This window comes from Hippoglossus stenolepis, chromosome 9, assembly GCF_022539355.2.
Source record: "Hippoglossus stenolepis isolate QCI-W04-F060 chromosome 9, HSTE1.2, whole genome shotgun sequence".
In the NCBI taxonomy this organism is placed as follows: Eukaryota; Metazoa; Chordata; class Actinopteri; order Pleuronectiformes; family Pleuronectidae; genus Hippoglossus; species Hippoglossus stenolepis.
In genome coordinates this window covers 14,624,474-14,647,952 of record NC_061491.1, presented here as the reverse complement: position 1 = coordinate 14,647,952, position 23,479 = coordinate 14,624,474, and the positions used below count along the sequence as shown (strand labels likewise).

The 23,479-nt window shown below is 41.4% G+C and overlaps 2 protein-coding genes and 1 non-coding gene across 4 annotated transcripts; 1 reads left to right on the top strand and 2 right to left on the bottom strand.

The window, feature by feature from the left end:
* Positions 1-51: 51 nt before the first annotated feature.
* LOC118114820 (junction-mediating and -regulatory protein) lies at positions 52-15,168 on the bottom strand. Of its 2 annotated transcripts, XM_035165517.2 has the most exons (11): positions 13,834-15,168; positions 10,761-10,934; positions 6,786-6,936; positions 6,011-6,180; positions 5,756-5,921; positions 5,283-5,321; positions 4,718-4,887; positions 3,893-3,976; positions 3,716-3,811; positions 3,112-3,628; positions 52-3,015 (listed from the first exon to the last, which is right to left on the bottom strand). In XM_035165517.2, the coding sequence occupies exons 1-11, from the start codon at positions 14,632-14,634 to the stop codon at positions 2,708-2,710; spliced, it is 2,676 nt and encodes an 891-aa protein (XP_035021408.2). In that variant the 5' UTR covers positions 14,635-15,168; the 3' UTR covers positions 52-2,707. The 2 variants fall into 2 exon arrangements, with proteins under 2 accessions (XP_035021408.2, XP_035021409.2); XM_035165518.2 differs by lacking the exon at positions 5,283-5,321.
* Positions 8,565-8,636, top strand: trnaq-cug. The gene has a single exon. It is a non-coding gene; the product is annotated as a tRNA-Gln (tRNA).
* A 2,930-nt stretch (positions 15,169-18,098) lies between the features above and the next one.
* On the bottom strand, positions 18,099-22,361 carry LOC118114836 (betaine--homocysteine S-methyltransferase 1). Its single transcript, XM_035165547.2, has 8 exons — positions 22,241-22,361; positions 21,180-21,312; positions 20,939-21,051; positions 20,652-20,843; positions 20,407-20,554; positions 20,118-20,300; positions 18,889-19,117; positions 18,099-18,521 (listed from the first exon to the last, which is right to left on the bottom strand). Exons 1-8 carry the CDS (start codon positions 22,259-22,261, stop codon positions 18,404-18,406), a joined length of 1,137 nt encoding a protein of 378 aa, XP_035021438.1. The 5' UTR covers positions 22,262-22,361; the 3' UTR covers positions 18,099-18,403.
* Positions 22,362-23,479: the final 1,118 nt, after the last annotated feature.

Genomic DNA, 23,479 nt, shown 5'->3' with positions numbered 1-23,479 from the left:
TCTTTTCTTTTAAATTAAAAACACATTATTAACTCAATCAGTCGACAGTGATAGAGACAATCTTCACAAGGTTTTATTCAAATGCAGGGGTGAGGTTGTAAAAAAAGAACTGAATAAATGAAGGTGGTAGGACTAAAGGCAGAAGGGTTTCTTTAATGAACAGTATCTGTGTAAAAACAACTGCAACCTGCAATAAGTAATCTGAACACATTATCCCCCATTAAGTTGTTTCATCCCTTTTTTGTGCATTTCCTTATACTGATATTGCACTTGTCAAGTGACTGCTTATACACACAGAGGGTCATAAATTGTATATATATATAGAGCCTGTGGATAACAGGACTACATAGGAAATGTATAGAAGCAAACAAATTTGGCTGGAAATACTTTGGAATAAAGCAAAATAAAAAAAAAAAGCGATGAAAAATTACAGTTAGCCGACAAACAAGCTCTGTGAAGGTTATTAACAGCTAAAGGTCAGTTTAAAACAGAAGACAGTGTGTTTATAAGGTGACCCAGGTGATAGTCATGGCGGAGGTGTCACTTCCTCAACTCAGTTTCCCTAAAGTTTTCAGCACATTGTTGGCCAATGTTTTGAGCAGCAACATCTTTTGGGAAACTGTTCTAGTGACATCAAGCCAGGTGTGTTCTGGGTTAAGTTTAAGTTCAGGGTTAGATCTCTGTCTCATGCTACAGTACATGATGAGGTTACCATGGAAGAACATTTATGATGACAGTGACAGAAGACATGTAAAAGTGTCTCGGATTTGCTCTGCCGGGGAAAATAATAACCCCCCTTTAGCACTGAGATATTTTCCGTCTGTGTAATGTCACAGATTCCTTCATAACTTTTCTGTTTTACATCATCGACCTCATGATTAATCTCAACACGAGCACGAGAGGAAAAAAAGACGCAAATCTTTGCATCCAAGCTGTTAAAGAATGTGCACGCTGAGGCTGCTCCGACTCAGAGCTTAGTTTATGACACATGTTTTTGCTTCATGTTAAAGTATGCGTGTGACACTTTCCTTTGCTGCTAAGCATCTCACTGGTCCGCTCATACTGTCCCTTCAATGCCACTTTTTTAGGTCTAAATCTGCATGTTCAGTACTTTTAAGCTTCCTCAACTACTACAGAGATAATGTTTCGCCAGTGTTTGAAAACAAACAACAAAAAATGTTGTTTCTGTACAGATAAAGTGATTCAGAATGTGTATCACATATCAAACCATTTAAAAAATATCAGTAAAGGCTGCACACTCACTAGAATGTTTTTGCTCACGTTGGCTGTGAGTTTAGTGCACGAATCCAATGCGTGTGTGCGTGAGCGTGTTTTCACCTCCAGCACTGTGAGTAACAGACCTCCCACTGTGCGGCTCTGCCCACCGAGTGCAGAGGAAGAAATTAGGATAGATGCAATAGAGAAGAGGAGAGAAAGTAAATAAGACGGCAGGAGAGACCGCATCAATCACGACCGCCTGCTCCACAGCCCACGGTGGCTCCCTGCAGCTCCGAGACAATCCAGCCTCCCACATGCCATCCATCATTCAAACCAGCGTGACCGCTCTCACAGCTCAGCCATGACTGTCCCACATACGTTTTGGGAACCACCGACCAAGTCTGCCCACACAATTACCGACATTAACCGTGACCTCCACTCCGGTAAAGAAACTCTCTTTCAGCTCTCCTGCTCTAGGGGACTCGCTGCAGGTCAGAGATGTTGTCGGATGTGACAAACAAATAAGTGACTCTGCATATGTCCATATTCCACCAGCCTGGCCATACACAGTGGGTCAAACAGATGGATCGATACATACTCCCTCACCCAGAGAGGGTTGGGGGTGGCGGAGGCCGGAAGAAGCCAAGGGTGGGGGATGGTCACGAATCTGGTGTGACAGACTAAAGGATTTACAGTATTTGCACAGTGTCAGATTAGACAAGCAGGGGTCTTTACACTGACTGACACCACCACACTCTCATGTGACAGGGAAAAACCAGCTGTGTAGCCCAGTGTGATCAGTCATAATACACTGGATGAGCAAAAACAGGGCAGAAGTGATGCCTGATGGTGCCATGGTTTTCAATCTGGGCAGTAAATCCTGATACCAGTTTAAATTTCTGTGTAATCTTCTTTTAGGTTTTCCCTCATGACCTAAAATCAGCAAACATACCCACATATCATTTTTAGTTACAGTTTCTCATTTCTGATGCTTCGGGGCAACTGGAAAAGATAAGATATGAGGTTTTCAGTATTACAAATAACTGTCAGTACAGTGTGTCGATGTAAAATGTGTAATGTGCTGTTTCTGAATGTTAATGTGGCTACATAGGGTCAGTACAGAGCTTAACAACAGAACATAGGACAAAAGTAAAAAATAAAACATGGCATTGTTACAGTCTGATTACAGGAATGACATACAGTGGAAAAAACACACAGATCATGTCCTTCATGGAGGTGAAGGCAGTGTGAAAAACTAACAGGTCGACCATCGTCCTTTGGAGCATTTAGTGGTATTCAGTTTGACTCAGGTCCTGGCATAGTCACAGGGAACTGTACATGTGCGACTGGGCTGTGTGAGTGAGTGAGTGAGTGATTGTATATGTGTGTGTGTGTGTGTGTGTTTGCAGTACAGCGCAGCTCTCTACAATGCAGTACAGTACAGTTCATGCAGTGCCAGAGGGTGCAGGCATTTGTGTGTGTGAGCTCTCTAGCTTTCCCAGTCAGGGCAGGCGAGCCCATCATCATCCGAGTCAGAATCCGGTGAGGCCTCCTTGATGCGGCGCAGCGCCTCATGAATGCTCCTGGTCAGGGGGTCGGTGGAGGCCGGGAGCTCTCCCTTGTCCTTTCTCTCTTTATGGGGGACACGTCTCAGTTTGACCCCCTTGCGAATCTGAGCCAGGATGCTGTTTGTATCGTCGTCATCCTTGGAGGGGGGCAGAGATCGCTGGTCAGCCTTCCTCAGGTGGAAGCTTCCTCTCTTCAGGGAGGCCAGCACCTCGTCCATGGGTGAGCTAACTGTAAGCAGATGGAAGAGAAGACAGACAGTGATTGGTGACTGTAGCTAGATAATCTAAACGACTCCTGAGAGACTTTTATTACATGGTCCTGTACCTCTTCTGTTGGCGTCAAACTCTGGAGTTTTCCTCAGCTTTTTACGGGCATTCAACAGTTGGCTGCTGTCAAAGAAGCGAGGGATGAACGGGCCGAGCGGGGAGAGAGAAAGCTCCTCTTTTGCACTCTTCCCCTCAGCCTTTGGCCCGTGCCAGCCTGGGCTCTCTGAAGGCGAATGCTCCTCTATTGTTGGCGGGGGAGGTGGAGGGGGCGGTGGAGGTGGAGGGGAGATAGGGGAGGCCAGCAGGGAGGACAGCGAGCAGGGGGAGCAGGAGGACTCTGCAGGAACGGGCACAGGCAGCGGAGGGAGGGACGCCGTGAGGGCTGTGACGGGCTGAGTGGTGAGCGCGGAGCTGGGGTCCGTCTGCACACTGGTGCTGAGACACAGCGGCTGGCCCTGCGGCTGGACGCACTCCTCCCTCACGCTGCTCAGCTCCACGTTACTTCCTCGCTCTCTTCTTCTGGTGTGGGCCACACGTAGTCGAGTGGACTTCAGAATCACCTGACCTGGGTACCGCTGGAGAAGACGCAGAGATAAGTGCATCAGTAAAAAAAATAGGATGAAACATTTAGTGACGCTTACAGAAAATAAGAGAACACGTACCTGTTTGAAAGTGCGTAGTCTGTCCAGAGTTCTCTGCCTCTCCTGACTTACTCTACTATTCTTCCTCTCCTCATCTTCCTCTTCTTCCTTTTTCAGCTGGAAATGAATTCAATGACTTTGAGAAGGAGGGAGCTACTGATAACACCGTACAGATACACAGATAAAAAACACATCTACCTGTAAGACCTTGTGAGCTATAGAGTCTTTGTGGACAGTTTGATGATTCTGCTGTTTCTGAGTGTGGCTGGATACACAGATCTCCTGCAGGCAGACGAGTGGAAAAAACAAAAACACTGATCCACACATTTTCATACACACCTCCATCAATGAAACAACTGCTTCCTTTATAGTTCTGTTGTAGGCAACATTGACTGTTTTGATAGTTAGTGGACATTTAAGATAACAGCAGTTTACTTTACATGTCTACCTTCTGGGTAATCTCACAACCCTATTCAATATTGTCAAGAATAGTTACAGTGCATAACAAAAACAATTGAATTGATCAAAGTAAAAGCTATCTTCTAATTTGTGGACAATATAACCAACAGCAAAGAAGGAAGAGAGGCAGCCCATTTGAGAATATTCAAATTAAAAGTTCATATTTTTTAGCTCTTTCTTGATACAACAGGACAAAGTTTCAAGTGTCACTTCTACAGCATAAACACACTTTATTACCTCGGCCGAGGAGGTTATGTTTTCATCTGCATTTGTTTGTTCCAGATCTTGTGGATTTAAATGGTTTCATAGTGGTATAAGCTTTTTCTAGCCGGTGTATTGTAACGAAAATAGGGCTAGAAACATGTAACTACAACCAATGTGTTGCTGATAAAAGTGGCTTGTTTTAATTAAAGGGGACTGTTGAGCCTTGGCGGAGGTAGGAGCTCTACTGAGTGGTATTTTAGTTCTATACTCTGTAAAGAATACTATGCACTAACCATATGTAGAACCCAGGTTACAATTTAGGAATGAACATAAGTGTGAGTGTGAGTGAAGGATACTCACCCTCTTGTTCTTCAGATAGGAGCGCTTGGCAGTGATGCGCCCCCTTCTGGCCTCCAGCTGTCGAGTGCTGACCTGGAGTCTGCGCAGCTCTTCCTTCTCTGCATTATCATCCTCTGTAATTTCATCAGCACATTCAAAGGTGTCATAGTACACCACTTCATCCTGACGCTCTGAAAGCACACGGACACAAGAATAAAGACTTAAACAGACACAAAGATACAGATCTTTCATGTGACACGGCACCGCGGTAAAAATCCAGACAGTCTTGATCCATGTATCATTCGTATCAAGACAAATTATTTATCAAAATCAACTTCGGCCTGTGACCAGTTTTTTCATTTACTATTTTTGATTCAAGCAACAAATTGGTATTTGTTTTTTGGAATCAGATTAATAAACAAATGCAAAATACCAATTTTATGTTTTTAGAATTCTCAATTAAATATGGAAAGAAAGAAGGATAAATGGATTAGTCTTGTAACAGGTTTACGCACAGCCAGCAATATAGAATAGTTTGTACAATTTTGTGTCTTCTCAAGATTCTCAAGAACAGAGATTTCCAAACCTTTCTGCCCCTGCCTGAGACTTATGACCCCCGTTAGCCCTGGAAGTGGTTGAAGCAGACAAAGGTTTGATTTCAGGTATTTTGCAAATAAAAAAACGACCTACTTGCACATGTCACAATGTTTGCTGTGTTGTATATGAACTTGCTGCAAGTGTTGCTATCACTAATCTGTCAATCACCTCAGGTGTCATGTGGGGGCAAATAAAATCAGAAAGCTGATGAGATTTCTTTTATTTCATGGCTTAAATAGTTGATCTTTTCTAACAATTATGACTAATTGTTTTTCAAATTTAATTATATTTCTGGAAATTATTACATGACCACCCCTTTGTTGTCTTGCGACCCCCCAGGGTGTCCCGACCTCTAGTTATGGAACCAATGGTCTAGAAAATTAGATTATGCATCACAAGCAGCTTATCCTGAGAACTTTTATCCAAAAGCAGCTTGTAAATTCAGCCAGAATCGGTTCGTACCTGTCATTTGTCTGCGAATGCTGTCGAGCTGTGCGGTGAGCAGCAGCTCTTCACACTGTAGTATATCTGCCTGGATGTCATACAGTTGCAGCTGGAGCTCATAGTACTGTGTCTCCATGTGGTCTAAGAGGACAATTGCATCCTCACTGCTGCACAGACTCTGCATCTGAGAGGACAGATCAAAGGACACAATGTCTGTGAGTGTGTTTGTGTCTGTGCATGTGATTTGGATGCTGTTGAGTGTCACTACCACACCTCATCTCGCAGGGTGTGTTTCCTCTGCTCCAGGCTGATCTCCCTGGCTCTCTGGAGCTGCAGGGTTTCCTTGGCGACAGAGTAGCGCAGTCTCTCCATGCGCTCCACCGCTGCCGTCCACGAGGATTTGCCAAATTTACGCTGGTCCACTTTCATACGCTCGAACACCCCTGCACACACAGACACAAACACTAAGTAGAGGTAACTGAGTTACACTTCACACCATTAAATGTGACGTATGCTCATGTCAGGGAGTCAACATGTCACTTATGATTTAATTCCTTTTAATGTGATGACTTGAGTCTCACAGAGGAAAGGTTTATTACAGTTATGCAGAGAGAGACATCTATTGGCCACATTTGAACACTACAGCATCTTGCTTTGTGGTCTGCTTTTGAAACCCCTCACTTAATTGATTTTTGATCTGAAAAGATTCAGATAACCGATGGACTAATCAGCATTGGAGAAAAACTGGGATAGGCAGGGGCCTATTGTGGAGAAACCCCGCACAGAGAGGAAGTGCTGGCAGAGCTGTTTGATCAATAGTTTGTCCTTGTTTCCTCCAGTCCCTGTCAAAGCATGGCTGTGTGCGCTGTCTCATTACTACCAAATCACATTAGCCCTGCCGTTCAAATCCACACACAGGTCAATATCAGGCCAATGCTAACGCTGTGTGTTCTCTGTGTGTGTGTGTGTGTGTGTTTGTGATCATTCAAAGTCATTCCTCTGCTGCTTTATTGACTCGACATTGGCAGTGACAGTGACAGTGCCATACCTTTCTGGGCTCTGGCAGTGATCTCAAAGTACTTGACTGTAAACTCCTGGATGTTAAGCACTGCCTCCTGAGCTTTCTTCTGCCAGTCACAGTCCTCCTTCTTTAGCGCTTCTATCCTCCTTAGGCCCAAGTAGTCATTGTCGATGGAGATCTGTCGAGAGAGAGACAATGACGCTCCTCAGTAAGGGAGTGATTAGATAAAAGACTTATCGTGTGAAAAATGGTCTGAAAAAGAGATAAATGCATTTTCGATATAAGGTGATATAGCAAACACAGTTTTTTCATATTCTGCAGAATTCAATCTTTTTCAAATATCAGCATCGGTGTCACAAGGTTAACAACAAATCCATTTTCAACCAACTTACAAAAATATCAACACCGTATCAATATTGAAAAAAATTGAAACTATTGTTAATTCTTCCTGTAGATGAAAAAATAATATTTATAATTATTTATATATATATATACAAGCACTTGAAGCCTATTTTACATATTGAATTTTAGGACCATTTGGAGAGCATCTGACATTACTATATCCCCATACAGACAAAACAATCTTTGACGGAGCAAGGCCGATTAAAAAATATTGAGTTTAAAGACAAAAATCAGGAATATAAACGACCAAATGTCAGAGGGGAAAACAAGAGCAGTGTAACACAAGAAGGAAAATGAGCAGTACAGGTTACTGAGTTACGCAGCATCTGTGACCCTGAGTTACCTCTCTATACCTGGGCTCATGCTGCACGACCCAGCAGTGCACCAGTATCATTTTCCACTGCAACTTCGTCCTGTGCTCACTCCTCGGATTTTTTCCCCCCCTTATCATTGTTTAATTTAAGAACTGTTGTATTCATATGCAGTGATGCAACTCATGTTAGTGTTGCATCAACCTAATATTTAAAATCTAACTTGACAACATATAAGAGCTCTCTATATTTACTGCATAGAGGATGGTTATGATATAGAGATGCTACGACTCACATCTAGCCAATGCTGCTCTCTAGCAACATGCAAAACTCGTCAAAAAACTCAATGTGTTTTGTCTGTTATCAACATTTTATGAATGCAAAAGGTTAAAAAAACAGTTAAAGGATATTTAGCTTTCCTCTTTTATCCTGTTGATTCAACTTATTTTTTTTATTCATCATTTGACACCACAACTTTACTTTAACTGTAAATATGTGAACAAGTGTTTGGCTATTGGATTAAAAAATATGGTTCTGTGGTGTTATAATTAGTACTCGGCAAATGCTTGAGCCAAAGACCCAAGCTCAGATTTCAGCCTGGCTTTAAATTTCAAATACCAACTTTTTAAAACTTTTTAAGAACTTCCAATTCTCTCACTTGCCACTATTGTCTTTTTGTTAACTTGTTTATGAAATGAGAAATTTGAAAAATCCCTGTGGAAACTCAAATTGCAGATAATAAAAGGTAAACATCCATGGTGTATACATTTCGCATTGATGGTGCAAATACAGCATGTGCTCAAACTTGTTGTCTGGATACTGAAGAGGCCTAAATATAAAAGGGTTTAGCGAGACGATATCCTGTTTAATCAAGTTCCAATGTGTGACTGAGCAGGTGAATCCATCACACTGGATCATGTCAAGGAGAGAAGTTATCATAAATGACAATTTGTAGAAATGACAGCCAAATGAGACAGAATGAGACACAAACTGAAAGTGAAGGAACTGTGACTTACACAAGTGCCACAGACACTACTCGCTATAAATAGACCCACAAGAAGTGTGTCAGTCTCCCCTTACTTCATAGATAGGTGGTTCCATGGTGTAATGGTTAGCACTCTGGACTCTGAATCCAGCGATCCGAGTTCAAATCTCGGTGGAACCTGACTTTTGCCAGGCGTTATTCTTACGAAGCCTCTCAGGGATCATTTATTCAAACATGTTTACACATAAAATACCTGAATTCATTTCATACCTTACAAGTGTGGAAGCAGGGAGTCAAGTGAGTCAACTGTGGCAAGAACAATTAACTACTGAGATAGTGATTTTAAAGAAAGCGCAGCCAAAACTAACAATCAATTTTGGCACATTAATAACATAATCCATTACTTTTGGTGACAGGAGGGACACACTACCAGAAGAGTTACCACCTACACTATCAAACAACTTTGAACTTTGATGTTTACTCAACAGCTCATGGAGTCTGATTCAAACTAGTAGCACAATGTGATAAAAGTCCTTAGTGTGACGGCATTTTAGAAAAGCAATCACCAAAAAGTCCACTGTAAACTTGGCAAACAGCAGTTTGTACTTCACAGCTCAACGACCAACCCAGCACATCATCTAAAACCAGTAAGATAACGTGTGTGCATTAGAGTGCTCTGCCAACTTTGTGTTAAATGATTGAGGCTTCCAATGTGAACTTATCATAATCTGCATATTTCAATGTTTGATCTATTAGGTTAAATGGTTTCATTTGCTTCAAATGTTTTTTATGTTTAATTCAAAGGCTTATTGTACTGGCTGATTTCATTTAATCTAGAGATCACATCCAAAAAAATGTTTTCGCCTCAACCAGTCGTTGGTTGAAGAGCAGGTATGATTCCAGTCAACCCGGATTGTCTTTGGTGGACTACAGCCCCATTAAACTGCTTTTATTCGTCTGATTACAGATCCCAGTGTCATTTGATTGACAACACAAACTTTTCTTAAACTGACTCTCTATCTTTAGTAAGCTATTTAAAAAACGTTTTTATCAATTATACTATATATGACTTTTTATGATGTGATGTTCCTTGTTGTTCTTTATTTCCATAGTTCATACTAAGTCGATTGCACTGGAATAAAGTGGATTTATTTCCCCCCTCTGTAAAAAGACGTCACTCAGCTCATTGAAATACATCACACCATGCTTACATTTCAGTCCTCCGCTGAAACTGGAGGTTCCGGACTTTATTCAGCAACACCTAAACTCCAGAGGTCTTTAATTTCACTCTCCATCTTTCAAAGTCTGCTACACGTCTGCTGATCCCAGTGTGTCAGCATCAGCCTCTGCCTGCTGTAAACCTATAGGACTGCACACAATATCATTTATTCATGCCTCTGCGAAACGTCAGGGAACCGGAGATCCATGCGGCTCACAGCACATAACTCAACATCCACATGCCAGATCCAAGAAGTGCTTCAGATATTGTGGCAAAGGAAAAGAAAAACTGACAGGAAGTCTGTTCACAGCTGAGGTTGGAAAAGGCCATATGTGCTCATTGTTGACGGATGTCGTGTGGTAATGTGATACTGAAGTGTTTTTATTACTGATGTTCTATGTGTGAGTCAGGGAGCTAAATATAAATGTGCCATCAGCAGTGCAGTGATTGAACAAAGCCTTTCCGCTGTTTATCCACTCACCAGCCTCTGTCTTCTCTTTGCAATTAGATACATCTCACCCCCTCCCTTTGCTTTAATGAGCATAAAAGTAGCTAATATACAAGAGGATTCTTTTTTCATGACACATCACAGTCAGACATGCACATACATGAAAAGTGATGCACACGCACAGAGCAGAACCTAGTTTAAGAGAATTTTCAGTGAGCACACACTGAATTTCATATTTTATTTTATGTCTGTGTCTTTAGAGAAATACTGAAATTAATCTCTGAACTTAGACCCATCTATACAGTGGTCAGTTTCCAACGTATGCTATTTAAGCATAGCATCTGAGTCAGAGAGCTAGAGCCAAACTACCAGAAAGCACAGGGAAAAAAACTTGGTCATATTGGTTGTTTTCTCCTAGTTAAATGTCTTGTATACTGTGTTCTTGTCAGTGGAGCATCAAGAGGCTTGGTAAAATGCCAACAAATTACTGGGTCGCTGCAGGATTTGGGCCCAGACATAAGAATCAATGGATTAAAAATGTAGAGTGTGTGTCTGTCTCCTACAGTGCAGACTTTTAAATTATTTGTAGCGTATGTGCAATGTGCATATATTCACTCAAACAGCTGCGGAGTGTTACCTTGATCTGCTGTCTGCGTAGCATCGCCAGTTCCCTCATGTCTCTGAAAGGCTGCAGCAGATACTGGTACAGCTGTGTGGAGGCATCCAGTAGACCTCCATAGGCCAGGTCTTCTTTCTCATAGAGCTCCAACAGCTCCACCATGCTGTCCATGGTCCTGTGCTTCTCCAGCAGCTGCAGCACACACACACACACATGCATGCAAAGACGTTTGTTTCCTTATAACCTAGTTCAGGCACATTTCTACATTCCCTTTTAAAATCTTTTCATTCTGTGTAGTTGAAAAACATACTTCAAGTAGCTGTCATGTATTCTGCAGATTTGTGTCTGTATTGCAGGGTAACAGCTATGTCGGATTACCCCATTATGTAAAAGTCAGGTGAACCAACTTAAATACGTCTTTTAGTGTTGCTCAGCACTAAATGGAAGCTTGCAGCTCGCTATCAGACGATGGGGATGCTTTGTGTAACAGTAAATAATAGGAGTGTATCTGAGTGCACTCAATGAGCAGAGTCCTTTCTGCTGCTGGGAATATGATCGATACGCACACACATTTTTGCCAGACTGAACAATCCTGTAGGGCTAGAGTCGAGCACTGAAATAGCCATTAACTCAGCCCGCAAATGGAGTGGGAGGATCAATGTGTGTGAGATAGAGACAGAGATAGAGATAGAGATAGAGATAGAGACGGACGGACGGACAGACAGACAGACAGACAGACAGACAGACAGACAGACAGACAGACAGACAGACAGACAGATAGATAGATAGATAGATAGATAGATAGATAGAGGGAGAGAGAGAGAGAGGGAGAGAGAGAGAGAGAGAGAGAGAGAGAGAGAGAGATTTTCTTAAGAAACAACAAACTGTGACTGTGTTAAATGAATTACAGAGCACTGCGGCTGCCACTGCAGACAGTAGAGCTCAGGCTGCGATAAAGAGCTGAATAAGACCAGGAGCTCCTCCTTCATCCTCAGGATAAACACAACGTCCTCAAGTGTTATTGTTTTGGTTTTTTTCCAGTAAGGACAGTAAGGCAACATTTCCTGTGTCTGGCTTTTGGGCCTTTTTTTCCTAGTGCTTGTGTGTGTGTGTGTGTGTGTGTGTGTGTGTGTGTGTGTGTGTGTGTGTGTGTGCTAATGGGAGTGGGTGTGGGTGTGGGACTGACTGACTCTATGCTGCTCACAGCTTTTTTTCACTGCCATAAACAGAGCGGAGAGGAAACTCATGTGAGCTCAGAGGTCTTGCTATAGGGTTATGTTGAACAATCATGTATTGTGTATTTAAGGCCAGCTCCATTAAGACATTTAAAAAATAGTCAAAAAAATAAATAATGAAATTGATCCTGTGGCTTGCTGGCAGCCAGTGTAGAGATTTCAGAACAGGGGTGATGTGGCCTGTTCTTTTGGTTTTGGTCAGAACTCTTACCTCTAAATTTTGAATGAGCTGTAGGTGCCTGAATGTCTTTTTAAGGAAGTCCTGTTAAAAGTCTGTTGCAGTCGTCAATTTTACTGGAGATAAAAGCATGAGACATGACCAGTGCACACCTAAAATAAATCTTTTTTTTTTACTTTCCTACATGTACAGTCCTAGATGTAAGACATGTATTGCCTAAACAGGGGTAAACATAGGTAATGTTGATCTACCATTTACCATCATAGCCAGGAGTAACGCTGTGATGCTAATAATAGAACCCTTGCATTAACACTCCCTCTCCCCTGCTCTCTCAAAGGGGCTCTTACGCTGTCTGGCTGCGTGAGTCAAGGATGCATTAATCTACCACCATTGATAAGTGGGAAAATGTGAGAGCCAGAGCGTATCAATACAGTGTCTGTTTATCTTAGGAGCAGTTAATCGATCACTAGCTGCTGCTGCTGGTGCTGGGTAAGTTGAGCAGGCCTCCGTGTGTTATCACTGTGTCCAATCAGAGATAAATACAAAGCACAACTATGTTTGATTATATTATTTACACACACGTTTCACAGAATTGTGAAAAATAGTTAATATTATAAATGTAAGACATAATTGATTCAATCAAAAACATGCAATTCATATTCATAGCCATATGAGTTGTATAAATAGATTGTAATAAAGATAAAACCTGATTAATAACATTGAATGATATCGTAAGTGATTCAATAAAAATGTAAATACTGTGTGTTACTTTAAATCCTATTAAAAGAAGAAATAATCCTTTTAAAAATGCTGACTACATTCTGAAACACTGCACCTAAATGTTAATAGTTGGTAAAGTCATGGAAGAAACCTGTGAGCAGTGCGGCTCACAAATGATGATGTTGCACTTGACTTTGGGTTTGTGTGAATGTGGGTTTTTACACATTCTTTCTTTCTCGCAGTGACATGTGGGGCTGGTTCCTCTGCTGATTTTCAGGAAACGTTTCATAGAGATTAAAGAAAAACATCAACCTTGTCCCTGTCAACTATCTGGTCAGTGTGGGAGTGTTACAGGACACATGTTTATTTTTTGTCTTACCGAAGTCTACAGAGGGTGGATTGTCTTACAGCTTGTTTCATACTGTAACTTCCTCTTCTCACAGATCTCAATTATCTCCATGCTGTGGGTATCTAATGTGTGATGCAAACCAAGTTATCTTGCAAATCCTGAAGAGAGGTCACATGCATGGACTGAGTGTGCTGGATTATATACATTTCGCAGATAAAATTATGTATAATAAAAGTGATAATTAAAATACACAAGCTTTGTGTTTCTTTAGTTTGTACTCATGTTTACTAAAGTTGTGTGGTTGTGTGACTTATGAAGATCACCAATACAGTATCACATGCCTTCTCTTAACCTGTACTCTACTGTTTTGCACTTAATGGGATGCAGCCATCCTCCTCAGATTAAGGGCTGGTGCATCACATTTCCCCATCATCTTGATGGTCTGACACAGATTCCAGGAGACCAGCTGGTGTGGCTTCTACAACAGGAACCCAGTGGTTGTGCTGGGATGCTGCTGTGTGCAGCTACATGTGGATGCGTTGTGCAGATGTGAAACAGGCAGGTGGTGTATTCAGGGAGGTGCTGTGGGAGGATCAGTAATTCTCTCACCTCCTGCAGATGTTTTGTTGCACGGCTGAGCGCCTCCTCGTACCCGGACTGCCGCAGCTCGCTCAGGCTCTCGTAGTACTCGTCTGGGTCGTCGTTTTCCGTGAACAGAACCTGCGAGAGGATCCTCCACCCACACGTGTCGAGCGCGTAGCCCAGGTACACCTGCAGCCTGTAGCACAGCTCATCCATTTCGGTCTCGGATACCTCCGCTGGGCCGAAGAGCACCGTCCACATCCCGACCGGCTCCTCGGGAAACACCGGCAGGCAGGGCTCCAGGTCCGAGTTGACCGAGCACAGCTGCTGGTGGACGGCCCGGAGGTCCTGGAAGGAGAAGAGCCCGGCCCAGCTGCAGTCCTCCCGGCTCAGAGCGTCCAGCTCCTCCAGGTCCAGGCCGTCCAGAGAGGGGGACCCAGGATCGGGGCCGACGGGAGATGCTGCAGATTTGACCACAGTCTGGATTTTGACAGGACTTGCTTTAGTCGCCATCGAAGACTTGGCTTTTACCGCAGCCCCTCCGGCTCCTCTACCCGCCGGGCTCCTGCTGGACACTTTATCCCTGACAGGACTTTCGGGCCATTTTGTTTTGTCTCCATCTTGACCAGTCGCCTCCACCAGCAGCAGCGGGTCCCTGCCGAAGCTTCTCCTCTGCACCGTTCTGTTGTGACACGTAACCGCAAATTTACCCTCCACTTCGTTCCAGGCCACGATGAAGACGAATTTGTGCTTCTCCTTCTCCTCAAACGCGTTGGGGCGGACGGCTACCCAGCCCGACTCCAAGTGATCCTCCATCGTGAAGGACATGTCTGTTTAAAGCGATGAGACGGTACAAGCCGCTGGTTTGGGGAGTGGGATGCGGCGCAGTGAGGCGGTGTTTACAGCTGCGTGTTTTACCGAACAACGGTTCCTCTCGGAGGATATTCTGCCCGGACCGCTGCCCTCCTCCTCCTTCGCTCAAGCGGATGAATTTTGAGCAGTGCGCCGTCGTCTCCCATCTCTGCCCCACCTGCCCTCACTTTCCCTGCCTGTCTTCACCCCCTAATGTCGCTGTTATGTCTCATGTCTCCTCCGACACACAACATGTATTTGTTTACCAGCTGGCGGCGGCGCTCATCCTCGGTCTCCGCTCAGTCAGCTCCAGACCCTCCTCCTCCTCAGCATCATCATCAGCATCATCATCATCATCATCATCACAGAGTGACGACGGGACTCGAACGCAGCACCGTCCACACACCAGCGGTATTGTGGTCAATGGGAACGTGTTAGCAGTGTGCTAACGTTAGCATCGTCTCCAAACTCACAACAACGTGTTTTCTTCATCGTTCACCACAAGTTAAGATGCCGCTTTCATGTGCTGTAAGAAATCTCGGAATTCCCATTTTTTTCAAAACGTAGGAATTCACTAAATACGGGAACGATTCTGCAGGTTATCAATCAAAACGAAACAAGTATATATATATATATGATGTTCTTTTATCATATATACTTTCATATAGCTCATATCCACACAATTTGTGACTACAGCAGAATACGTTGTGGTGTTTTTGACCAGCGTCTGTGTTGTTTTTCTGCTGAATACACAACATGTTGTATTATAGTTGTTGTCATTAAAGAAAAGCGTTGATTGAAACGAGCAAGGATCGAGCTGTGTTCTCAGGGCAGAGAAGACGGATCGAGGAAGCGCTACTTTGTCCTGAGGGTACTTGAAAGCAACATCAACTTCATCAGGGAACGTGAGGACGTGCTGACGTCATGGATCTATGGTCTGTAGCTGCAGTGTCAAGAGCAGTGTTTACAAAGAACAAATAAATACACAACAATGTACCTCCTTTTTAAAATATTTATTTATTTATTCATGTATACTTATGTAGGACTTATCTAATAAAAAAGGTTGACTTGACCCTCTCTCCTCCCCAGCACAGTACAGCATAGCACAGACCACTGAAAGCACTCATTTATCACATATTCTATTAGTATAGTTTTATGGTACAGACATAAAGGAGAGAAGACCAGAAACAGCCACGTTGTTTTGAAGCACTATCAGATAAATGTATCATAAAAAATAGTGATTCTAATAGATGCAATAATGTGATATCATTACAATAGTAGCAATTATCATTCAATGTCAAATAGAATATTAAATACATAAAAGGAAATATTACAAATTAAACATTGAGTAAAATACAATCCCAACAATAATTTCCTTGTGGAACATTAATGATATTACTCATCATTTGATAGAACTTATATTCACCTTAAATGAACAGCTGTCCAGTATGCAATGCACTTTTAAACTCTTTAATTCATTCACATTCATTAAAACAAACCAGGATTTAAAACTAGAGTTATAGCTTTATATAGTTTTACTCGTCACTAATAAAAACAACTGCTTCCACTAATTACTAAAGTAATGTGGTAAACTTTGGAAAAATGCTGTACAAATGTTTGATTTAAATATAAAGATTCATTTAGTCTTCTGGTTGAGTTGTCACAGAAGGTGTGGGAGAGAGCAGCTGAGTTGTCCTTGTTTAAAGACATTGGCTGCACTGTTAAGAGGACAGGAGGGTGCATCACATCTGATGACACTAAGAGAAATGCTTTATGGGTTCCAACAGCGTTTGCAGCTGCTGCGATGAGCCCTGACCGTGACCCCTGGCACAATGTGTTTGCATTCCCGAGTAGACCCCCGGTGCCCCTCTCAAACTCTAAAACAAATTCAATCAAAGTTTCTCATAAAATACTGACTTACGATGATCTGGCTAAGAATGCTGAAGAGGAGAGAGAGAGGTTTCAAGACAGAGACAGGCTGGTGTTATTGTGAGGAGCCGAGAGGCAAATAACACAACCAAACTCTACATTCAAAGAACATTCACTTGAATGTTCTTTATCTTCATCTGTGACAAATAAATTCAGTTTAAACATTTAGACCAGCCTACTGAATTTTAGCCTAAAGAGAATTTAGAATGCAGCAATGTACAGAGACATCCTTTATGAAAACCTGCTCCAGAGCGCTCTGGACCTCAGACTGGGGCGAAGGTTCATCTTCCAACAGGACAACGACCCTAAGCACACAGCCAAGATCACAACTGTTTGCTGTCCATTTTTCTTCACTACTACAAAATGTATAATGTTTTTCCCAACTTTAGTTATATTTAGTCTATAAAGCAGAGTCGTCTAAGACCATGAACAGCTGCACCCTTTACAGGTGTGACTCCTTGCTTTAGAACAAGTGGTTTACAACTGTTGTAAGAAACAGACACTATAAGTCTAATTGAATTTGAGTCTTTTTTTTATGTTTATCTTGCACAGAATTGTGTTACACATTAATCTCGTGTTGCAGTTTGATTTTTGAAAACCTGTTCAACAACAATTGAAGCCATTGAGGTTGAAAGTCATAATGATTTATAGGACATAGGGTTCTGTGGCATAAAGGTTACCACTCTGGACATTGAGTCCAGCGATCAGAGTTCAAATCTAGGTGGAACCTCACACAGTCTAGCCTCACTTCACCTGGAGCAGATCTTGGAAAACATACAATGGATGTAATGTACAATTTAATATACACTGTTTTATTCAGACTTCTATGTCAGTATCATAAATTCTATATAAACAATATGACCACCAAATGTATCAAAAGTTAATTCTTTTTATTTTATAAATATTTAGTATTCAAAAAAGTTCAAAATAGAAGCCAAAATTAACAGTTTAACAGTTCTATAAATCAAATTGGCTCTGTTGAAATTGAAGACTTTAATTTTGTTTAAATATTCCATTTTTAATTGAGCATTATTTGACTGTTGCAGTTATATATGTTCATAAACAGACTATGACATTGACAAACAGAGACAGGATTTCAAAAATCTTGAATTGCAAAATGAGATTGAATGTATCACTCAATTCTGTACAAGATTACAAAAACTCTCAATTAGACTAATGTCTCCCACTGAACGCACACTAATAGTGTCTACATGTTTTTAACTTGTCCCTCTCTAAGTTCTTACACAATAACCAACACTCATTATGAAACATTTATCCAAACTAGATATGTTAAACCGGTGTTTGACAAGTCATGTGAAACACAGCTTGAGTATAAAAAAGCTCCGAAATATAAGGAAAACTGCTTTGTAATATTCGGCAAAACATATTGTTGGGATGATGATGACCAGGTGAAAGGATTTTCCCAGAAGCCTTAAAGAGCCCTCATTTTGAATTTTGGAAGTTTAGTTGGTTGTAACTCAACACTTGTAATTATTGACAAAACAAGACTGTTGGTTAAACAGTGATTTATTCTTTTATTGAAAACAGTTATAATACAGTTAAAAAATGTGTAAAAAATCAGTGTAGTAACTGTGGAGAAGTTTTATAGGGAGTAAATGTATTAACTAGTAAAAAAAAACATCAGTGTACAGTTTGTTAGTAGGTTTATTAATAGTGTTAGATGTGTTTGCTCACACAATAATCAAGCCATCATACAAAGAGGGTAAAGGACAAATCAGTTGGTGAGTCTCTGTTGAGAAAGAGCTGGTTAATTGTTTACACAAAGACTACCACACACTGTGCAGTACAGACACAATTATGTTGGTATGTTGGACTTAAGCTGATGCTCGTGATCCTCGGCTGGTGTAGCCATGGAGGGGCATTTGGGACGTCCAGAAGCAGGCAACAGGTTTTCCCAGTACTCTCGGTGAGCCCTATGACAAATTGTGAATTTAATTGGCTGCAAACCAAAACCTGTACTGAGAAGAAACACACACTTCCCAGTTAACCCTCTATTTTTGCATCCTATATGATAAGCGTCACTACGGCACCATACGCTTTGTGTGTACAATATGGGCCACTGTTTTCAGTCTTCTGTCCACATGTAAATGCAGATGCTGCAGCGTCATTGAAAAAACAGCAGACTAGTATAGGGTTAGCACAGTTTGGAGTTTGCATGTTCTCTCATTCTCACCTCTCCCACCAAATGTCAGGTGGGATTGGCTCTAGCTCCCCCTGCAACCCTCAAAGATAAGTGTTATATATGATGGATGGAGACTAATATAGTTTAGTCAGTCTTACCGGGCTCTGATCCAGGGTTTGGTGTGCGTCTCCAGAGCAGCTCCCCAGGGCCCATGCTTCTCTGAGGCTGGAGGGAGGAATCCTCTCTCTGCAGACAGCTCCTCTGCTATAGCTCTGATATGGTAAGGCTCAAATCCACAGCAGCCGCCAATGTAGCGAATTCCTGCATTGTAAGCCTCCCTGGCGTATTTCTGAATGTCCCAGCGGGTCATCGCTCTGGTCTCCAATGCTGAGAGGAGAACAAAATACATGATTTAGAAGATTATGTTGAAGCTCTCATCAAGCTACACATACGATGAGTTTGCAGCACATGAGCTCTAAACTCAAATTCCCTCAGATTTTATACTTAAATAAATGTGTAAAAATATACTATTACATTGCATTACATTTCATTTAGCTGACGCTTTTATCCAGAGCGACAAGCGATAATAACAGATATAAATTGCAAACTAACAATAACACTGAAGGGCATTAGGGCATGTTTGGATTCATTGAGCAGGAGTATTTAATTACAGACCCACTTTACTCGACTTAGTTTTATATACATATTTGGTGTCATGTTCTTTTCAAGTCGAAGGGAAAGTTATTCTCTTAATGTACCGTAGTAACAACAATAAAACTGTCGACATTGACAATGATGATGTAATTACATACGCCAAGAAGGTTATGTTTTCACCCCTGTCCTTTGCTTTGATTGTTTGTTTGTCAGCACAATGACACATAAGTATTGACCAAGAACAGAACCCATTAACTTTTTTTTTTAAAGGGAATAATTAATTGATCTTGATCTTATTTAAGGGACCGATAAGTGTGTGCAATTTGGGGCAGCTTGATTGAATCTAAAATAACTCAAAAATTGCTCAACCGTTTCCGTGATATTTTGGGGGTGGGGCATAAGCCAAGGAAGACCCCACTAAATGTTGGTGCCGATTCGGATCAGGGGACAGATCCTGTGGTTTTTTTAAATCACTTTCTTGAACATTGTGAGATTTTTCAACAATTTCCTTGATTAAAATTTCTGTTTAAGTGGATCGTGATGAAATAAATCTGACACGTTTAGGGGACTGACGTTTATGAGTGTGGGCAGATAAAATGAGTGAATTTAAATGTGGTTTCATGAAGGGATCGTTGGGTCTTGGTGGAGGGATGTGCTCTACTGAGTGACATTCTAACTGACTATAAAATAATATTTTCTTCATTCTGCAAAAAACAAATACACAAACACCAACCAAAGGGGAACTCCGGTAGGTTGAGGTATCCACTGAAGTTGCGCTCAGGTGTGTGAAAGCCCAACGGCTGGATCATGAGGTGGGCTCTGAGACCAGCTTTCTCTAATCCCTCTTTCATCAGCTTCACTGTGTCAATGCATGTCAGAGGGTCCAAGTGGCAATTTACACCAACAATGTCAGCTCCTGCACACACACACACACACACGTATATATATAAAAACACATCCAGGTTGTACAGCTGAAATATGATGTCAGATTTAAAGTAGCAGAACACAGGAGGTCAACGTACCAGCTTTGACCAGCCTGACTGCACACTCTCCAGGTGGGATTCCCTGCATGTCTCCCTGAGGGGAGATGCACATTGTTGCACCCACTGGTTTACCGCTGGTCTTCAGCACCTGCACTGCCCACACTGCCTCCTCCACGTGATCAACAAACTGCAGGAGAAATGTGCATCCGATCAGGAAACGTTCACTTGGGACAAAAAAGCAGATCTGATGCATAGTTATATTCCTTTTGTTGTGCTGCTCATACCTCTACTATAAATAAATCAATGTCCTTTTTGAGGAAGTCGTCCATTTGTTTCTTAAAAATGGCCTTGACCATGGGCTCATTGCGACTGTTCTCATAACAGGGAGTCTTAGACACACACCCAGCGACCAGTGCGTTACCCTCATTGGCTACCCCCCTGGCGAGGTCACAGGCTGCCTCGTTGATCTGCGCCCCCTAAACCAGAAAGGATCAAATTAGATTGACACTATTGTAAACACAATATTAGAGTTGTTTGTATCTCCACGTTAATTGCTTGTTTTTTTTCTAACATTGATGTTGGAGACATTGTCACTGATCTCCAGCTTGTCCTCGCTGCAGTAAAAGGTGAACGTCTGGATGACATCGGCTCCTGCTCTCAGAAACTCCCTGTGAAGCTGCCGCACTGTCGGAGTGAGAGAGAGAGTATAGGCTTGACTTACTGGGGGAAAACGCAGGCGAATGGATAGGCATATAAAAATTCTGCATTAACAGAGTCCGCTGCTCTATTATGACGGATTATGTAACGTGCACCTGCTTCAGGGTGTTCAACAGCTGCCTCAGGGGTCCAGTGTCCTGCCTTCACATAGCCACGTCGCTCCAGTTGCATCACATAACCTCCATCTCCTACGACCACCTCCCCAGCATTGAGGCGCTCCAAGATACCCTGAGCACACACACACACACACACACACACACACACACACACACACACACACACACACACACACACACACACACACACACACACACACAACACAGACACACACACACACACACACACACACACACACACACACACACACACACACACACACACACACACACAAACACAAACAAACGACATATACACATGTCCAAGGGACATACCCACATTACTCTGGAGCCTGGCAAGGTATGTCACAATACAGTTTGTTCTGTTCACTTGAAAGCAGTTTGTCAGATTCTTTTTAACTGAGAGACTGACACAGTGTTTATATATGTTCAAAAAAGTAAGTAAAGTTGATTTAGTAAAACACGTTTCCCAGAGAAAAGTCACAAACTGCTTCACATACATAAAGTAACACCATAAAACCAGTAATTCCGTTTTGTGATCCTGTTAATGTGACTTTTTAGAATTTAATTTACTTTATGTTGTGTGTCTTTTATTGCATCTTTCTCTTTTTCAGTTTTAACTTTCTTTTTATTCATACTTGTGTTGTTTTTCCTTTTCCATGTTTGTAAGGCACCTTAGATACAAACGTGTTGTTTATATAAATAAATTAGACTTGAGTAGAAAAAGAAAATCAACAATAAGCATATTTGCAATAAAAGAGGAAATAACATGCAACAGAAATACAATAAAATACCTTGATTTGAAACACTACAATGACAACAGGTGAGACAAGCCAATTTAAATAAATTATTTTTCAACAAACAAAACTAAACATTCCATCCAAATACAGGAATACTTCATGTATTTATTGCTAATAAAACAGTCTCCACACGTCTCAATCTGTAGTTTACAGACATTATGTTTCTTATGTTTTAAAGAATAAAGCAAACATGCAGATTTATGTACAAAACCACCCGCAGCAGCTGAGTTCTGCTGTTACCTTGCTCTTCTTGCTCTCCATCACTTCTTCTCTCTGTGCAGCTGTAACAATGAACCCTGTCAGCTGGTCACTGACCTACTTCACGCTCTCCGCTCCTTTTATGAATGTGGCCTGTGTGCAGTGATCAGTGCTGTAATCTCGCGAGATTAAATGAGTTGTATAACAAAGCCAAGTGGCACTTAAAGGAGAACATTTATTTTATGATCTTTCCAGGAAAGGATGAGATCAAACGTGAGACTTTTATTTTTTGCTTTAGATGTCGAAGAATTATGAGGAAAAAAAAGTCTTAGGAAGGAAGGAAGTCTTAAAGATCACCTCCAAACAGGTTTTAAAACTTTTTTTTAAGTTTTAAGGATGATAAGGAAGAGAGAAAACACCCTAACCTGTCCAGTCCAGGAATTAAACAGATACCTAAATGTTTTTTCCTCCCATTTAAATTACATTTCCCCTATTTTCTGTTGAATGTATGGGTTCTAATTGCTTTCCTAATCTGAAAAGAAAATCTGAAAAATCTTTGGAAGTCTTTTAACTGTCAGTTTTTGTCACCTTTTTGAACAGAATAGAATAGTGCTGTTTTTTAAATTACTGATTTTCATCAAACAAGAAAAATACAGTTTTCATGATGCAAAATTGCGGCAATTTTTATTTTGTCTCTGCTGCCGTTCTTTGTGTTTTGCAATTGTGATTTGCACTTGAGGGCGAGCACACAATTCACAAAGAAAGAAAGAAAGAAAGAAAGAAAGAAAGAAAGAAAGAAAGAAAGAAAGACAGAAAGAAAGAAAAACATGAGCTTGTCATACATTATATTAACAGAATACCATTGTTAGGACTTTGCCTGAAACATAGTAAAATCAAATGTACCTTTGGACTTTGTGAATCCAGCTCTTGTCAACTTCCTTATCTCTTAGGTTAGTTAATAATAAAGTAAGAGTAATTCAGGTAATGTCTGTGACCCTGACCGCATCTAACTTTATATTTTATTTTATAATTTATATTTTAGGGATATATTTTATCATACTTTATTATATTTCATCACTTCAGTTTTATTTTATTTTATATATGTCATTCTATTTTTTTTTTGCTTGCGTGGTTTTCTTACCAAATGTTTTTGAGCATGGCTAAAAGGGAGCCGGTGACCTGTGATGGAAATTTGTGTGTGTGTGTGTGTGTGTGTGTGTGTGTGTGTGTGTGTGTGTGTGTGTGTGTGTGTGTGTGTGTGTGTGTGTGTGTGTGTGTGTG

Coding starts and splice junctions, on each gene's coding strand:
- LOC118114820 (XM_035165517.2), bottom strand. CDS start 14,634: ATGTCCTTCACGATGGAGGATCACTTGGAGTCGGGCTGGGTAGCCGTC. Junction 6,181..6,785: donor CACTGCCAGAGCCCAGAAAG/GTATGGCACTGT, acceptor CTGTGTGTGCAG/GGGTGTTCGAGCGTATGAAA. Junction 5,322..5,755: donor CATTCGCAGACAAATGACAG/GTACGAACCGAT, acceptor AACCACTTCCAG/GGCTAACGGGGGTCATAAGT.
- LOC118114836 (XM_035165547.2), bottom strand. CDS start 22,261: ATGGAGAGCAAGAAGAGCAAG. Junction 21,313..22,240: donor TGGAGAGCAAGAAGAGCAAG/GTAACAGCAGAA, acceptor GTGTGTGCTCAG/GGTATCTTGGAGCGCCTCAA. Junction 21,052..21,179: donor TGTTGAACACCCTGAAGCAG/GTGCACGTTACA, acceptor TCACTCCGACAG/TGCGGCAGCTTCACAGGGAG.